This window comes from Bombina bombina, chromosome 5 (assembly GCF_027579735.1).
Source record: "Bombina bombina isolate aBomBom1 chromosome 5, aBomBom1.pri, whole genome shotgun sequence".
Lineage (NCBI taxonomy): Eukaryota > Metazoa > Chordata > Amphibia > Anura > Bombinatoridae > Bombina > Bombina bombina.
In genome coordinates this window covers 263,054,499-263,073,929 of record NC_069503.1, presented here as the reverse complement: position 1 = coordinate 263,073,929, position 19,431 = coordinate 263,054,499, and the positions used below count along the sequence as shown (strand labels likewise).

Here is a 19,431-nt window from a genome sequence, read left to right as displayed (position 1 = left end):
ATTGGTGGCATAGAATGCTAAAGACACATGCATACTCCTAAGCTATCAGCATACCTCGATTTATGTTCCAATAAAGAGTACCAAAAAAACAAAGTACATTTGAAAATAATAATAAATTGTGAAGCTGTTTGGCTTTAATGTCCCTTTAATTCCTGTTTGATGTAAAATAGTCATGTTTTCAAATTGTAGGAAAGAGAAGAAACCTGGAATTTCCCATCTATTTTATGTGTAAGCCTCAGTCACAATAATTATATAGCTGACTGATAAAATAAATGTTCAACTTTATTTAGAGTAGAAGATAAAAATATAGACAGGCCTGTTCTGTTTTTTCAATTAATAAAATGTATTTAAAAAAAATATATGGCCCTCCATTTCAAAATGATGGACTCCACTTTTCTATCTGCCAGTCTCTCCATCTGTACTGGCAAAAATATTTGAGTATAAGAATTATATTTAATCAATGCAGCAGTGTAAACAGAATCTTGCAAACTGCTTTTAATGTTCACAATTCTTTAACGTTTTCATCTGAGTTATCTTCTTATCTGTTTGTGAGCAACTGAAGTGAGCGCTTTTGCAAACGGGAGCTGCTCGTAGAGTGAGATGTATGATCCGATTTCAATCAACTCACACTAATCACTTCTGATAGTTGCAAAATGTAGCCTAGATCTGCCGTCCTAATCTAGATTGACAGGGAGTTCAGTAAAATACAGAGATGTGAGCGAACGATAAACAGAATCACAAGACAGATCATTGGGTCCCAGCTCTCACTTTACTGGACTCTCTTGTTTCCTACCTGTCAGACCAACCTCATTGGTTGTTAGGTTACCAGCAGCTCATCGTGGAGTTACAACAACAGGTGCACTGAGTCCCTGCAGAAGCAACAGTCAGCAAATGTGCCTGTCTAGCAGGGAGTTCTAATCTCTACCTGTTTCCATGCATTATTTATTTCTACTGACGACTGTACTCTTGTTTCCCCTATATTTAGTCCTGAGGTTAAAAAGAAAATGTATTGTGTGCTGATTGTGTGCTGCTAACAGCAACCTGCAACTTCCAAGGTCCTCTGAATGGTAGCTGCATCTAGTATTTGTGTCTTTCTTAATTCTCCCATAAGCTCAAACCTCAAAGCTTGGTGAGTAATCAGCCACTGCTGTTCCACAGCAGGAGTTTAACACATTTATGACATAAGATCATTTTTTTTAACAGATTTGTATCTTTTTTTTTTTTTTTCTACTTTGACCATGGTTTTTGGATATTTCTCTCTGCATCCTAAGGAAACATGAGATTCTCCGGTATAAGATACACCTGAAAAATATTTTCTGTAACATTTTACTAGATGGAATCATGAGACTGATGGCTGTTCCTGTTTTAACTTTCTTTATCTACTATGCCTGTTTGGAAAAGGCAAAAGGACTTTATATTTTTGGATAACAAACAAACCTGGATTTCCCATGCTGGTGGGGCTGTTATTAATTCTATCATCACTGCATGTTGCCATGCTCAAAGCTCCCAAGGGTAAAAATGTGTCCTGGGTAAGTATAATTACATCATAAAATAAAAATAGTTTTTATGTAAGTAATATGTGTTTAGTAAAATATTTCATTATTGTCTAGGTCACACTGTTTTGCTTGATAATGTAAATTATACTTATTAACAATATTATGTATTTTAGTGCTACAAAAGTTAAATATTTTTGCTCATTATTGATTGGGAATTTTACAAACATGGTTTCTGCATGTCTACTGTTTATTGGGGTATATGCAGATCTATGAACAGGAGTAGATATTTATTAAATTATTTCATTTCATAACTTTTACACATTGTTTGCAAAATTCTCCTGATTTTTATTTTATGTTTGATGCATATGTTTCTCCACTGGAGCTCCATGATGAAATCATTACTCAATGTCTGGTTTAAAATCTCATCTATATTTAGAAAGCTTAATGCTTAAAATCTCAATACTTAACCCAATTGCATTTCAACAGACAACCCAGGTCACTGATGTTTGCAAGAGGGAAAGCGTTTTCTAATGTTACAAATTGTGATGTACATTTTAATTATATTTATAAGCAACAGGACTAAAGAGGATTGTAGTTTTTAGTACAATCAGGTGTCTAACTAAAATATTCTTTACACAAATTCCCTTATTTTGAATAGTATTTCTGAATTACCCTGGTGTCCAACCTAAGCAAAATGTTACAATACAAATTATAGTTCAGTAACTATGCGGTTAATGGTTTGTTGTTTTTTAAATATATTTTCACCACTTTTATTATTTATTTGATGCAATGTTTTAGATGCTTTTTGTACTTTTTCTGCAAAGAGGATGCTGAATATTTAATTACTCAAATGGAAAATGCTGTTTGGCTTCTTAAATTTATTATATTGTTGTTGCTTATAAGTAGAGCGTAATAGCTGTGTAGAGAGGAGGAAATATAATATTACTTTCTATTATGCTGTATTTTATAATGGGCAAATAATTGTTCAAATTATTTTGCTAACGCTATGTTGATTTTATATATACACTGTAAATATATGTTATATACCTGAAAGTATATTGACAGAAAATAAAACTAGATATTGACATCAGGTACACATTTTATGTAGTTTAGTGGCAGACTATTGTCTGTTAGGGCCCTTCTTCTTCTATGCTTTTCTAGTGGCCCACAGTATCTGCCCTAGTTCAGGAAATAAATGTACTAGAAAATACAGATCATCCATTTTATACCCCACAATACAGCTGATCTGGAATACTTAAAGGGACATGAAACCAAAAAAAGTTAAATTTCATGATTTAGATAGAGCATGTCATTTTAAATAACGTTCCATTGTACTTCTATTAAATTTGCATCATTCTCTTGGTATCCTTTGTTGAGGAGCTAGCTGAAAGCCAATAGCAAGAGGCATTCATGTGCAGCCACCAATCAGCAGCTTCTTAGCCTACCTAGGTATACTTTTCAACAAAGGTTATAAACATATGAAAACCAATTAGATAATAAAAATTAATTGGAAAATTATTTAAAATTGCATTCTTTATCTGAATAATAAAATAAAAAATGTGGGTCCTTTTTAATGGTTGTCGTCCTTGTGTGTCCTCTAATTGTAATAATATTAATCTATACATATGGGTGAATGCTTCATAATTTTTTAAGTAAGTCTTTGGCTCTGCTAGTTAAGTGGGAAAATGGACTATAATGTGTTCTTAATGATCCATTTTACCTGCTAGAGTGTATTAAATTGTGTACATATAGCGTCTTTACCTTGATTTTATCATTTCAAATAGTTGATTTTGCCAGTTGTATCCACACCTATACTGAACAATTCTGTAATAAAGTAATAGTTACAAAAAACTATTTAAACAAGAGGTTTACATGAACCTATGCTGCTAGTGGGAGTTATGACAGAGGTTCTAAAATGCTAATTTGTTCTAAGTATAGGCCTATGACTAAACAGTGAAGGACTTTCTGTAAATTACTTACTACAAACTCAGCCAATCGTATTGGGTTGTGGTTTCAGTTAACAGAAGCAGTTATTTCATATACAAAAATAAACATAAACCTAACAGAATGTTGTTGTTTTTTAATACATTTTAAACTCTGCAGTTGGCATAGCAAGTTGTAACCACATTAAGGGGAATTTTTTTTACAGTGCACTGTCCCTTTAATAATGGTCCCTCTACTTTTGACTGTAGAACCCTGAGTGTCCCCATATATGGTACCTGTAAATACTTCTGCCTCTCTCTTTGATTGATTGATTGTGGGTTTAAATACTTATTGTGTATAGTAAATTGAATAAAGATATTGTATGAGCGTTTTCTGATTTGCGTGCCATGTATGCTGATTCTTAGTATTGTATTGCTGTCTTACTCTGCTTTATATGTCTCTTGGTCATATCCTAATTTAATAGCTTAATGATTTAATTATTTTATGTTAATACTTTCTAAAATATCTCAAACCATATATTTATCGTTACTTCATTTCATACTATTTTAAATGTTTGTCACCATTCATTTATTTATCATATAATATTTGACATCTTGTTTCATTTTAAAATGTAATCTGATTTTCATTTTTATTTAGGTGTTTTAAATATTTTTTTCTTTTCTTAAGGTCCTAATAATGCACATGGCAAGTGTTTAGGCAAAAAGAGACAGAATTACAAGATGTAATTATAGAATCAACTGCTTGAAAGCACACAATGTAATACCCACAGCTGTCACTGAAATAGAAATGAAAATATACTACAACTCATTCCAAGCTGGAAATAAAATGTTACGATAGTTGAAGATATTAAAATTTAGAAACTGTTATTAGATCTAAAAATACTATTTTAATACAGTGTATGTGGAATAATGTGATATTTAACCAAATGTAACGCCATTCTAACAGCTGTCTATGGTTTATAACAATCTGCATTAATTTTAGCATATCTACTGTATATTTTACTGTCTCTTCAAAATAAAAAGTGTGTCTGAGATATTTACATCTGCATCTTTAAAGTCAAAACATTTATATTGTGCATATAAAATAGCACTATACAGGCAGATAATGGTGCCTGTGTATTATATTATCCTGCACTATACAGGCAGATAATGGTGCCTGTGTATTATATTATACTGCACTATACAGGCAGATAATGGTGCCTGTGTATTATATTATCCTGCACTATACAGGCAGATAATGGTGCCTGTGTATTATATTATCCTGCACTATACAGGCAGATAATGGTGCCTGTGTATTATATTATCCTGCACTATACAGGCAGATAATGGTGCCTGTGTATTATATTATACTGCACTATACAGGCAGATAATGGTGTCTGTGTATTATATTATACTGCACTATACAGGCAGATAATGGTGCCTGTGTATTATATTATCCTGCACTATACAGGCAGATAATGGTGCCTGTGTATTATATTATACTGCACTATACAGGCAGATAATGGTGCCTGTGTATTATATTATACTGCACTATACAGGCAGATAATGATGCCTGTGTATTATATTATCCTGCACTATACAGGCAGATAATGGTGCCTGTGTATTATATTATCCTGCACTATACAGGCAGATAATGGTGCCTGTGTATTATATTATCCTGCACTATACAGGCAGATAATGGTGCCTGTGTATTATATTATACTGTACTATACAGGCAGATAATGGTGCCTGTGTATTATATTATACTGCACTAAACAGGCAGATAATGGTGCCTGTGTATTATATTATACTGCACTATACAGGCAGATAATGGTGCCTGTGTATTATATTATACTGCACTATACAGGCAGATAATGGTGCCTGTGTATTATATTATCCTGCACTATACAGACAGATAATGGTGCCTGTGTATTATATTATACTGCACTATACAGGCAGATAATGGTGCCTGTGTATTATATTATACTGCACTATACAGGCAGATAATGGTGCCTGTGTATTATATTATCCTGCACTATACAGGCAGATAATGGTGCCTGTGTATTATATTATCCTGCACTATACAGGCAGATAATGGTGCCTGTGTATTATATTATCCTGCACTATACAGGCAGATAATGGTGCCTGTGTATTATATTATACTGCACTATACAGGCAGATAATGGTGCCTGTGTATTATATTATCCTGCACTAAACAGGCAGATAATGGTGCCTGTGTATTATATTATACTGCACTATACAGGCAGATAATGGTGCCTGTGTATTATATTATACTGCACTATACAGGCAGATAATGGTGCCTGTGTATTATATTATCCTGCACTATACAGGCAGATAATGGTGCCTGTGTATTATATTATCCTGCACTATACAGGCAGATAATGGTGCCTGTGTATTATATTATCCTGCACTATACAGGCAGATAATGGTGCCTGTGTATTATATTATACTGCACTATACAGGCAGATAATGGTGCCTGTGTATTATATTATCCTGCACTATACAGGCAGATAATGGTGCCTGTGTATTATATTATGCTGCACTATACAGGCAGATAATGGTGCCTGTGTATTATATTATGCTGCACTATACAGGCAGATAATGGTGCCTGTGTATTATATTATGCTGCACTATACAGGCAGATAATGGTGCCTGTGTATTATATTATACTGCACTATACAGGCAGATAATGGTGCCTGTGTATTATATTATACTGCACTATACAGGCAGATAATGGTGCCTGTGTATTATATTATGCTGCACTATACAGGCAGATAATGGTGCCTGTGTATTATATTATACTGCACTATACAGGCAGATAATGGTGCCTGTGTATTATATTATACTGCACTATACAGGCAGATAATGGTGCCTGTGTATTATATTATACTGCACTATACAGGCAGATAATGGTGCCTGTGTATTATATTATACTGCACTATACAGGCAGATAATGGTGCCTGTGTATTATATTATACTGCACTAAACAGGCAGATAATGGTGCCTGTGTATTATATTATCCTGCACTATACAGGCAGATAATGGTGCCTGTGTATTATATTATCCTGCACTATACAGGCAGATAATGGTGCCTGTGTATTATATTATCCTGCACTATACAGGCAGATAATGGTGCCTGTGTATTATATTATCCTGCACTATACAGGCAGATAATGGTGTCTGTGTATTATATTATACTGCACTATACAGGCAGATAATGGTGCCTGTGTATTATATTATCCTGCACTATACAGGCAGATAATGGTGCCTGTGTATTATATTATCCTGCACTATACAGGCAGATAATGGTGCCTGTGTATTATATTATCCTGCACTATACAGGCAGATAATGGTGCCTGTGTATTATATTATCCTGCACTATACAGGCAGATAATGGTGTCTGTGTATTATATTATGCTGCACTATACAGGCAGATAATGGTGCCTGTGTATTATATTATGCTGCACTATACAGGCAGATAATGGTGCCTGTGTATTATATTATACTGCACTATACAGGCAGATAATGGTGCCTGTGTATTATATTATCCTGCACTATACAGGCAGATAATGGTGCCTGTGTATTATATTACCCTGCACTATACAGGCAGATAATGGTGCCTGTGTATTATATTATCCTGCACTATACAGGCAGATAATGGTGCCTGTGTATTATATTATACTGCACTATACAGGCAGATAATGGTGCCTGTGTATTATATTATCCTGCCCTATACAGGCAGATAATGGTGCCTGTGTATTATATTATACTGCACTATACAGGCAGATAATGGTGCCTGTGTATTATATTATCCTGCACTATACAGGCAGATAATGGTGCCTGTGTATTATATTATCCTGCACTATACAGGCAGATAATGGTGCCTGTGTATTATATTATCCTGCCCTATACAGGCAGATAATGGTGCCTGTGTATTATATTATACTGCACTATACAGGCAGATAATGGTGCCTGTGTATTATATTATCCTGCACTATACAGGCAGATAATGGTGCCTGTGTATTATATTATCCTGCACTATACAGGCAGATAATGGTGCCTGTGTATTATATTATACTGCACTATACAGGCAGATAATGGTGCCTGTGTATTATATTATCCTGCACTATACAGGCAGATAATGGTGCCTGTGTATTATATTATACTGCACTATACAGGCAGATAATGGTGCCTGTGTATTATATTATACTGCACTATACAGGCAGATAATGGTGCCTGTGTATTATATTATCCTGCACTATACAGGCAGATAATGGTGCCTGTGTATTATATTATCCTGCACTATACAGGCAGATAATGGTGCCTGTGTATTATATTATACTGCACTATACAGGCAGATAATGGTGCCTGTGTATTATATTATACTGCACTATACAGGCAGATAATGGTGCCTGTGTATTATATTATCCTGCACTATACAGGCAGATAATGGTGCCTGTGTATTATATTATACTGCACTAAACAGGCAGATAATGGTGCCTGTGTATTATATTATCCTGCACTATACAGGCAGATAATGGTGCCTGTGTATTATATTATACTGCACTATACAGGCAGATAACGGTGCCTGTGTATTATATTATACTGCACTATACAGGCAGATAACGGTGCCTGTGTATTATATTATACTGCACTATACAGGCAGATAACGGTGCCTGTGTATTATATTATCCTGCACTATACTGGCAGATAACGGTGCCTGTGTATTATATTATACTGCACTATACAGGCAGATAACGGTGCCTGTGTATTATATTATGCTGCACTATACAGGCAGATAACGGTGCCTGTGTATTATATTATCCTGCACTATACAGGCAGATAATGGTGTCTGTGTATTATATTATGCTGCACTATACAGGCAAATAATGGTGCCTGTGTATTATATTATCCTGCACTATACAGGCAGATAATGGTGCCTGTGTATTATATTATACTGCACTATACAGGCAGATAATGGTGCCTGTGTATTATATTATACTGCACTATACAGGCAGATAATGGTGCCTGTGTATTATATTATACTGCACTATACAGGCAGATAATGGTGCCTGTGTATTATATTATCCTGCACTATACAGGCAGATAATGGTGCCTGTGTATTATATTATACTGCACTATACAGGCAGATAATGGTGCCTGTGTATTATATTATCCTGCACTATACAGACAGATAATGGTGCCTGTGTATTATATTATCCTGCACTATACAGGCAGATAATGGTGCCTGTGTATTATATTATCCTGCACTATACAGGCAGATAATGGTGCCTGTGTATTATATTATACTGCACTATACAGGCAGATAATGGTGCCTGTGTATTATATTATACTGCACTATACAGGCAGATAATGGTGCCTGTGTATTATATTATACTGCACTATACAGGCAGATAATGGTGCCTGTGCATTATATTATACTGCACTATATAGGCAGATAATGGTGCCTGTGTATTATATTATACTGCACTATACAGGCAGATAATGGTGCCTGTGTATTATATTATCCTGCACTATACAGACAGATATTATTAAATGGACATTAAATATAAAATTTTCATATACAGCATGGGATTTTAAGCGATTTTTTAAATTTACTTCTATGATCAAATTTCTTTGTTCCTTGGATATCCTTTGAACAAAAGCACAGATGTAAGCTCAGGAGCGTGCACCTGTCTGCAGCACTATGTGCCAGTATTATTTTACTGCCACACAGTGCTCTAGACATGAGCACAGTACCTACCTATGTATCTCTTCAACAGTGAATACCACAAGAACAAAGCAAATTTGATAAAAAAAAATTAAACAAGTAAATTGGATTTTTTTATTTTTTTTTAAAATTGGGTTTCATGTGCCTTTAAGACCACTGGCACAAAAACTGCAGATGGAGACATGACTGAGCAAACCTTCAAAAGTTCTTCACACCTTAATAAGACTTTAGTTCCAGACTAATCTTTCAGAACAAATAATATTCGTTTCCTGCAATATTCCGTATTCGTTTTGTTTTAAACAAAACAAATTTGAATTCGCTTTACACACATGTAAATGTTCCTTTGCTACAGGCAAAAAATGTACCTCTATCTTGGGATCAGCGCAGCAATCTAGCATGCTATAAGTATTTTACATTTAACCCCTTAACGACCAAGGCCATGCTAGATACGTCCTCCAAAAAATGCCCCTTAACGAGCGTGGACGTATCTAGCACGTCCTTGGTCAAAATGAGTGCTGAAAACGATTGCGACCACTTCCAGACGCTCTCAGGGTATTGCAGTGATGCCTCAATATTGAGGCATTGTGCAATAACCCCAGGTCAGTAACCGATGCAGAGAGGGCCACTCTGTCGCACTCTCTGCATCGGGCAGCGATGGTGATGATCGCTGGTGGTGTGGGAGGGTTAGGAGGGAGGCGGGTGGGCAGCCTATCGCTTGAGGAGGGCGGGAGGGGGGTGAGACCACTACGGGAAAGAAAAAAAGCGTCAGTGAGTGGGGAGGGGGGAGGTGGGGGAATGAGGGAGAGGGGGATCCTATGTGGGATAGGGTAATGAGGGGGGCAGCTACACTACAGAAAAAAGTTTTATTATTTTAACCCCTTAATGACCGGACCATTTTTCAATTTTCTTACCCTTAATGACAATGGCTATTTTTACATTTCAGCGGTGTTTGTGTTTAGCTGTAATTTTCCTCTTACTCATTTACTGTACCCACACATATTATATACCGTTTTTCTCGCCATTAAATGGACTTTCTAATGATACCATTATTTTCATCATGTCTTATAATTTACTTAAAAAACAATAATAAAATATGAGGAAAAAATTGAAAAAAACACCCTTTTTCTAACTTTATATGAGGTTAGGAGGTAGCGGATTTATATTTGATCGCATTTGGTGGTGAAATGGTGGCATGAAATATACCAAAATGGGTGTAGATCAATACTTTGGGTTGTCTACTAAAAAAAAAGATATAGCTTTGATAGGTTAATATAAAAAAGGCTCTATTTCTGTTTAAATTAAGTATTTTGCATTGGTGTTTTTGGTAGTTGTAGATGTGTAACAGATCTTGGTAGTCAAAGTTAGAAAAAAATTGTGTTTTTTCAATTTTTTCATCAAATTTTATAAAAATTTTTTATAGTAAATTATATGATACAATGACAATAATGGTATCTTTAAATTAATTCCATTTAATGTCGAGAAAAACGGTATATAATATTTGTGGGTACAGTAAATGATTAAGAGGAAAATTAAAGCTAAACACATTCACCGCAGAAATGTAAAAACAGCCCTGGTAAGAAAATTGAAAACCGGTCTGGTCACTAACGGCTAGATTTAGAGTTTTGTCGGTAACGACCCGCGTAGCTAACGCTGGCTTTTTTCTGGCCGCTCCTTTAAAATAACTCTGGTATTGAGAGTCCATATAATGTCAGCGTTAGGCTCCAAAAAAGGAGCGTAGAGCATATTTAACGCAGCTTCAACTCTCGATACCAGAGTTGTTTACGGACGCGGCCAGCCTAAAAAACGTGCTTGTGCACGATTCCCCCATAGGAAACAATGGGGCTGTTTGAGCTGAAAAAAAACCTAACACCTGCAAAAAAGCCGCGTTCAGCTCCTAACGCAGCCCCATTGTTTGCTATGGGGAAAGACTTCCTACGTCTGCACCTAACACTCTAACATGTACCCCGAGTCTAAACACCCCTAACCTTACACTTATTAACCCCTATTCTGCCGCCCCCGCTATCGCTGACCCCTGTATATTATTTTTAACCCCTAATCTGCTGCTCCGTAAACCGCCGCTACTTACATTATCCCTATGTACCCCTAATCTGCTGCCCCTAACACCGCCGACCCCTATATTATATTAATTAACCCCTAATCTGCCCCCCACAACGTCGCCTCCACCTAACTACACTTATTAACCCCTAATCTGCCGACCGGACCTGAGCGCTACTATAATAAAGTTATTAACCCCTAATCCGCCTCACTAACCCTATAATAAATTGTATTAACCCCTAATCTGCCCTCCCTAACATCGCCGACACCTAACTTCAATTATTAACCCCTAATCTGCCGACTGGAGCTCACCGCTATTCTAATAAATGTATTAACCCCTAAAGCTAAGTCTAACCCTAACACTAACACCCCCCTAAATTAAATATAATTTTAATCTAACGAAATTAATTATCTCTTATTAAATAAATTATTCCTATTTAAAGCTAAATACTTACCTGTAAAATAAATCCTAATATAGCTACACTATAAATTTTAATTATATTATAGCTATTTTAGGATTAATATTTATTTTACAGGCAACTTTGTATTTATTTTAACCAGGTACAATAGCTATTAAATAGTTAATAACTATTTAATAGTTACCTAGTTAAAATAATAACAAAATTACCTGTAAAATAAATCCTAACCTAAGTTACAATTAAACCTAACACTACACTATCATTAAATTAATTAAATAAAATATCTACAATTACCTACAATTAAACCTAACACTACACTATCAATACATTAATTAAATACAATATCTACAAATAACTACAATGAAATAAACTAACTAAAGTACAAAAAATAAAAAAGAACTAAGTTACAAAAAATAAAAAAATATTTACAAACATAAGGAAAATCTTACAACAATTTTAAACTAATTACACCTACTCTAAGCCCCCTAATAAAATAACAAAGCCCCCCAAAATAAAAAATACCCTACCCTATTCTAAATTACTAAAGTTCAAAGCTCTTTTACCTTTCCAGCCCTGAACAGGGCCCTTTGCGGGGCATGCCCCAAAGAATTCAGCTCTTTTGCCTGTAAAAAAAAACATACAATACCCCCCCCCCCCAACATTACAACCCACCACCCACATACCCCTAATCTAACCCAAACCCCCCTTAAATAAACCTAACACTAAGCCCCTGAAGATCATCCTACCTTGTCTTCACCATACCAGGTTCACCGATCGGTCCTGGCTCCAAAATCTTCATCCAACCCAAGTGGGGGCTGGCGATCCATCATCCGGTGGCTGAAGAGGTCCAGAAGAGGCTCCAAAGTCTTCATCCTATCCGGGAAGAAGAGTAGATCCGGTCCGGCAACCATCATCTTCCAAGCGGCATCTTCTATCTTCATCCGATGAGGACCGGCTCCATCCTGAAGACCTCCACCGCGGACCCATCTTCATCCGGCGACGTCCAACTAAAGAATGACGGTTCCTTTAAGGGACGTCATCCAAGATGGCGTCCCTCGAATTCCGATTGGCTGATAGGATTTTATCAGCCAATCGTAATTAAGGTAGGAATATTCTGATTGGCTGATGGAATCAGCCAATCAGAATCAAGTTCAATCCGATTGGCTGATCCAATCAGCCAATCAGATTGAGCTTGCATTCTATTGGCTGATCGGAACAGGTAAGGTAAAAGAGCTTTGAACTTTAGTAATTTAGAATAGGGTAGGGCATTTTTTATTTTGGGGGGCTTTGTTATTTTATTAGGGGGCTTAGAGTAGGTGTAATTAGTTTAAAATTGTTGTAAGATTTTTCTTATGTTTGTAAATATTTTTTTATTTTTTGTAACTTAGTTCTTTTTTATTTGTTGTACTTTAGTTAGTTTATTTCATTGTAGTTATTTGTAGGTATTGTATTTAATTAATGTATTGATAGTGTAGTGTTAGGTTTAATTGTAGGTATTTTATTTAATTAATTTAATGATAGTATAGTGTTAGGTTTAATTGTAACTTAGGTTAGGATTTATTTTACAGGTAATTTTGTAATTATTTTAACTATTTTAGCTATTAAATAGTTCTTAACTATTTAATAGCTATTGTACCTGGTTAAAATAAATACAAAGTTACCTGTAAAATAAATATTAATCCTAAAATAGCTATAATATAATTATAATTTATATTGTAGCTATATTAGGATTTATTTTACAGGTAAGTATTTAGCTTTAAATAGGAATAATTTATTTAATAAGAGTTAATTTATTTCGTTAGATTTAAATTATATTTAAGTTAGGGGGGTGTTAGTGTTAGGGTTAGACTTAGCTTTAGGGGTTAATACATTTATTAGAATAGCGGTGAGCTCCAGTCGGCAGATTAGGGGTTAATGTTTGAAGTTAGGTGTCGGCGATGTTAGGGAGGGCAGATTAGGGGTTAATACTATTTATTATAGGGTTAGTGAGGCGGATTAGGGGTTAATAACTTTATTATGATAGCGGTGCGGTCCACTCGGCAGATTAGGGGTTAATAAGTGTAGGCAGGTGGAGGCGACGTTGTGGGGGGCAGATTAGGGGTTAATAAATATAATATAGGGGTCGGCGGTGTTAGGGGCAGCAGATTAGGGGTACATAGCTATAATGTAGGTGGCGGCTCTTTGCGGTCGGCAGATTAGGGGTTAATTATTGTAGGTAGCTGGCTGCGACGTTGTGGGGGGCAGGTTAGGGGTTAATAAATATATTATAGGGGTCGGCGGTGTTAGGGGCAGCAGATTAGGGGTACATAAGGATAACGTAGGTGGCGGTCGGCAGATTAGGGGTTAAAAAAATTTAAACGAGTGGCGGCGATGTGGGGGGACCTCGGTTTAGGGGTACATAGGTAGTTTATGGGTGTTAGTGTACGAACTACTGACTTTTTTCTGCGGTTGGAGTTTTGTCGTTAGAATTCTAACGCTCACTTCAGACACGACTCTAAATACCGGAGTTAGAAAAATCCCATTGAAAAGATAGGATACGCAATTGACGTAAGGGGATCTGCGGTATGGAAAAGTCGCGGCTGAAAAGTGAGCGTTAGACCCTTTTTTGAGTGACTCCAAATACCGGAGGTAGCCTAAAACCAGCGTTAGGAGCCTCTAACGCTGGTTTTCACGGCTACCGCCAAACTCCAAATCTAGGCCTAAGGAAGTTAAAAAGATAATTTAAAGTAAAAGAATTTATACTAATACATTTCATTAATGCATTCTTTCAGATATTCATTTCATGAAAACAAAACGAATATCCCTATTTTTTGTTACGAATATGCAATTGTAGCGAAACAAATGCACAAGCCTAGTACCCCATTGCAGTAGAAAAAAATGTAATACTCAAATTAGTTCCTTTTTTCTGTGTTTAACCCCCAAGGACTTAAACTCATAGGTAAAGTCCTGCTCGAGAACTGCCATCTTTGCAGCTCCTGAGCAGAATAAAGCAGAATAAAGATGCTTAAAGTGAATGTAAATTTAGATGAATCGGTCCCCCGTTTTTAATAATCCTATTAAAAACAAGGGTACTTTAATTCATCAAAATGTACATTTCACTCGTTTTCTTCAAATACTTACCTTTTAATCCTGACAGCTGCTGCACCGTCGCAAGCCCTATTCGCTGGTCCAAAATGATGAATCCATCTTCCTCTCATCACGGCGTTGCCTCAGGCCATGATTCCCCCGGGGGGAAGCCGTTATTGGAGAAAGCTGGATTCGTCATTTCTGACGTATGAAGAGGCTTCCGACGGACGGGGGAATCGCTGGAGCGGCTGTGAAGATTAAAAGGTAAGTATTTGAAGAAAACTAATGAAATCTAAATTTTGATGAATTAAAGTGCCCTTGTTTTAATAGGATTATTCAAAACCGGTCACCGATTCATCTGAATTTACATTCACTTTAATTGGATGCACTGGAATTTGTTTCCAATGTTGGCAACCGTGCAATGTTTGCAAGGATCGTGACATTTAGCATTTATATGGGTTATAATACATATTTTTCCTGCAAAAAAATATACGTATTTCTACAGGAAAACAAAAAGTATTGTTAAAATGCCTGATAATGTTTGTGTTTTTAAATAGAAATGTCAGTTGAAATAGACACATTTCCCCAGTACTGTATCTTTAACATTAATAGCTTAACTTCACAAACCTCAGAAATTATATATTTTGGGATAATTCTGCATCTATTTAATATATTGTCTTACTCTTTACTTACACCTCACTTATTTGACTTTCCTATGTTTATAGTTTTTTAATAGATGATAACGAATTGAGTGTTCTAGTAATGTTTATAAATGATTTCACAGGAGCTATGAAAAATGTGTGTTGCATAAGCTGAATGGCATTCAGTAATATTTAGGTTACAATATACTGTCTAGGCTTGTGCTGTAGAGCAGGAGTAGGATAAAAATAACACTTGCCTGCATACTGCATTGGAATGCTGTGCTGAAACCTGCAGAACAATTCATTTTCATTTCAGTATTTTTATTAAATTAATCTATTCTGAGCTATTTAGCAATGCAGTAATAATTTGTATTGTTACACTAGCAGAATTTCCCACTGTTCTGTATTTTGCAGGACTGAAATTATTTGGGAGCTTTGTTCTTTGTCACATTTTGTTCCTTAAAGGGACATAGAACCAAAAAATGTTTATTTTAAGATTCAAATACAACATACATTTTTAAACAATCAATAAACTTCTATGAACAACATTCTCTTGGTATCCTTTATTGAAGGAGCATCAATGAACTAATCAGCTAGCGAAAAACAACGAAAAGACCCATATATGTGCAACCATGGATGAGCAGCTAGCTTCCAGCTCTGAAGCTTACCTAGGTATGCTTTTCAACAAAAGGATATCAAGAGAACTATGCAAATTAGATAATAGAAGTAAATTGTAAAGTTTAAAATTTGAATGCTCTTATATCAGTGTTTCTCAACCTCGGTCCGCAAGTACCCCTAACAGTCCAGGTTTTTATTATAGCTGAACTAGAGCACAGGAGAAATAATCAGCTGACTGGTGAAAGAAGGATAGTTTCCATGATTACTGAAATGGTGAAAGGTTTTGAGTCTTATGTCCCTTTTAACATATTGATGTCTTGTTGTTTTTTCCTTAATGGGATAGTCTAGTCAAAATTAAACTTTCAGGATTCAGATAGAGCATGCAATTTTAAGCAACTTTCTAATTTATTCCTATTACCAATTTTTCTTTGTTCTCTTGGTATTTTTATTTGAAAAAGCAAGAATGTAAGCTAAGGAGCCGGCCTATTTTTGGTTCAGCACCTGGGTAGCACTTGCTGATTGCTGGCTACATTTAGACATTAATCTGCAAGCGCTACCCAGGATATGAACCAAAAATTGTCCGGCTCCTAAGCTTACATTCAAATAAAGATACCAAGAGAACGAAGAAAAATTGATAATAGAAGTAAATTAGAAAGTTGCTTAAAATGTCATGCTCTATCTGAATCATTAAAGTGTAATTTTGACTAGACTATCACTATAAGCAATGCTCAGAAATGCCCAATCTCACCCTAAAACACCAAACTATCGGCTAGATTACGAGTCTTGCGTTATGAGTAAAAAAGCAGCGTTAAGCCTCATAACACTGCTTTTTTACTACCGCTGCTATTACGAGTCTTGCAGATTTAGGGGCACCGCCCACTTTTTTGGCCTTACCACAAATCAACTTACGCAAATTGCGTATAGTCAATTTTCAATGGGACTTCCATTGCGCCGGTATTACCAGCTTGTCCTGGGAGGCCAAAAAGTGAGCGGTACAGCCTATCCCGTCAAGATTCGTAACGCATTCTAAAGTCAGTAGTTATGAGCTTTGCACTACAAAGTTGTAGCATAAAACTCATAACTAAAGTGCTAAAAAGTACACTAATACCCATAAACTACCTATTAACCCCTAAACCGAGGCCCTCCCGCATCGCAAACACTAAAATAAAATTATTAACCCCTAATCCGCCAGTCCCGACATTGCCGCCACTAGAATAAACATATTAACCCCTAAACCACCGCACTCCCGCCTTGCAAACACTAGTTAAATATTATTAATCCCTAATCTGCCGCCCCTAACATCGCCGCCACCTACCTAATTTATTAACCCCTAATTTGCCGCCCCCAATGTCGCCGCTACTATACTAAATTTATTAACACATAAACCTAACCCTAACACATTGTAGCTATCTTAGGGTTTAGTTTTATTTTACAGGCAAGTTTGTATTTATTTTAACTAGGTAGAATAGTTACTAAATAGTTATTAACTATTTAATAACTACCTAGCTAAAATAAATACAAATTGACCTGTAAAATAAACCTAACCTGTCTTACACTAACACCTAACCTAACCCTACAATTAAATAAATTCCATAAATTAAATACAATTAACTAAATTCAATACAATTAGCTAAATTACAAAAAAAACCCCACTAAATTACAGAAAATACAAAACAAACTAAAAGATATTTAAACTAATTACACCTAATCTAATAGCCCTATCAAAATAAAAAAAGCCCACCCAAAATAAAAAAAACCTAACTAAACTACCAATAGCCCTTAAAAGGGCCTTTTGCGGGGCATTGCCCCAAAGAAATCAGCTCTTTTACCTGTAAAAAAAAATACAAACAACCCCCCCAACAGTAAAACCTACCACCCACACAACCAACCCCCCCCCAAATAAAACCCTAACTAAAAAAAACCTAAGCTCCCCATTGCTCTGAAAAGGGCATTTAGCTCTATTGCAGCCCAAACCCCTAATCTACAAATAAAACCCACCCAATACACCCTTAAAAAATCCTTACACTAACCCCCGAAGATCCACTTACAGTTTTGAAGAGCCTACATCCATCCTCAACGAAGCCAGGAGAAGTCTTTATCCAAGCGGCAAGATGTCCTCAATGAAGCCGGCAGAAGTAGTCCTCCAGACGGGCAGAAGTCTTCACCCAGATGGCATCTTCTATCTTCATCCTTCCGACGTGGAGCGGCTCCATCTTCAAGACATCCGGCGCGGAGCATCCTCTTCAATCGACGGCTTCTTTTACAATGAAGGTTCCTTTAAATGACGTCATCCAAGATGGTGTCCCTTAGATTCCGATTGGCTGATAGAATTCTATCAGCCAATCGGAATTAAGGTTAAAAAAATCCTATTGGCTGATGCAATCAGCCAATAGGATTGAACTTCAATCCTATTGGCTGATCCAATCTGTTTAACGATCTTGTAATTTGTTTTTTATTTTCTGTAATTTAGTGTTTTTTTTGTTTGTAATTTAGCTAATTGTATTGAATTTAGTTAATTGTATTTAATTTAGGGAATTTATTTAATTGTAGGGTTAGGTTAGGTGTTAGTGTGAGACAGGTTAGGTTTTATTTTACAGGTCAATTTGTATTTATTTTAGCTAGGTAGTTATTAAATAGTTAATAACTATTTAATAACTATTCTACTTAGTTAAAATAAATACAAACTTGCCTGTAAAATAAAAATAAATCCTAAACTAGCTACAATGTAACTTTTAGTTATATTGTAGCTAGCTTAGGGTTTATTTTACAGGTATATAGTTTTAAATAGGAATTATTTAGTTATTAATAGTAGGTTTGATTTAGATTTAATTATATTTAAGTTAGGGGGTGTTAGGATAAAGGTTAGACTTAGGTTTAGAAGTTAATATATTGAGTATAGTGGCAGCGACGTTGGGGCGGCAGATTAGGGTTTAATAAATGTAGGTAGGTGGCGGCGATATTAGGGACAGCAGATTAGGGGTTAATAATATTTAACTAGTGTTTGTGAGGTGGGAGTGTGGCGGTTTAGGGGTAAATGTTTATTATAGTGGCGGCCATTAGGGGTTAATAAATATAATGTAGGTGTCAGGGCGGCAGATTAGGGGTTAATAAGTGTAAGATTAGGGGTGTTTACACTCGGGGTTCATGTTAGGGTGTTAGGTGTAAACATAAAATGTGTTTCCCCATAGGAATCAATGGGGCTGCGTTACTGAGCTTTACGCTGCTTTTTTGCAGGTGTTGGACTTTTTCTCAGCAGGCTCTCCCCATTGATGTCTATGGGGAAATCGTGCACAAGCACGTACAACCAGCTTACCGCTGATTTAAGCAGCGCTGGTATTGGAGTGCGGTATGGAGCTCAATTTTGCTCTACGCTCACTTCTTGCCTTTTAATGCCGGGTTTCTGAAAACCTGTAATACCAGTGCTGTAGGTAAGTGAGCGGTGAGAATAACGTGCAAGTTAGT

The 19,431-nt window shown here is 36.0% G+C and overlaps 1 protein-coding gene across 1 annotated transcript in view; it reads left to right on the top strand.

Annotated features, from left to right (window-relative positions):
- Positions 1–971: 971 nt before the first annotated feature.
- Positions 972–19,431, top strand: part of CACNB2 (calcium voltage-gated channel auxiliary subunit beta 2) — a 535,276-nt gene continuing 516,816 nt past the window's right edge. Inside the window, exon 1 of the mRNA XM_053713972.1 lies at positions 972–1,529. Within this exon, the coding sequence (XP_053569947.1) occupies positions 1,449–1,529 (81 nt within the window). The 5' untranslated portion in view covers positions 972–1,448. The remainder of the gene's footprint in view (positions 1,530–19,431) is intronic.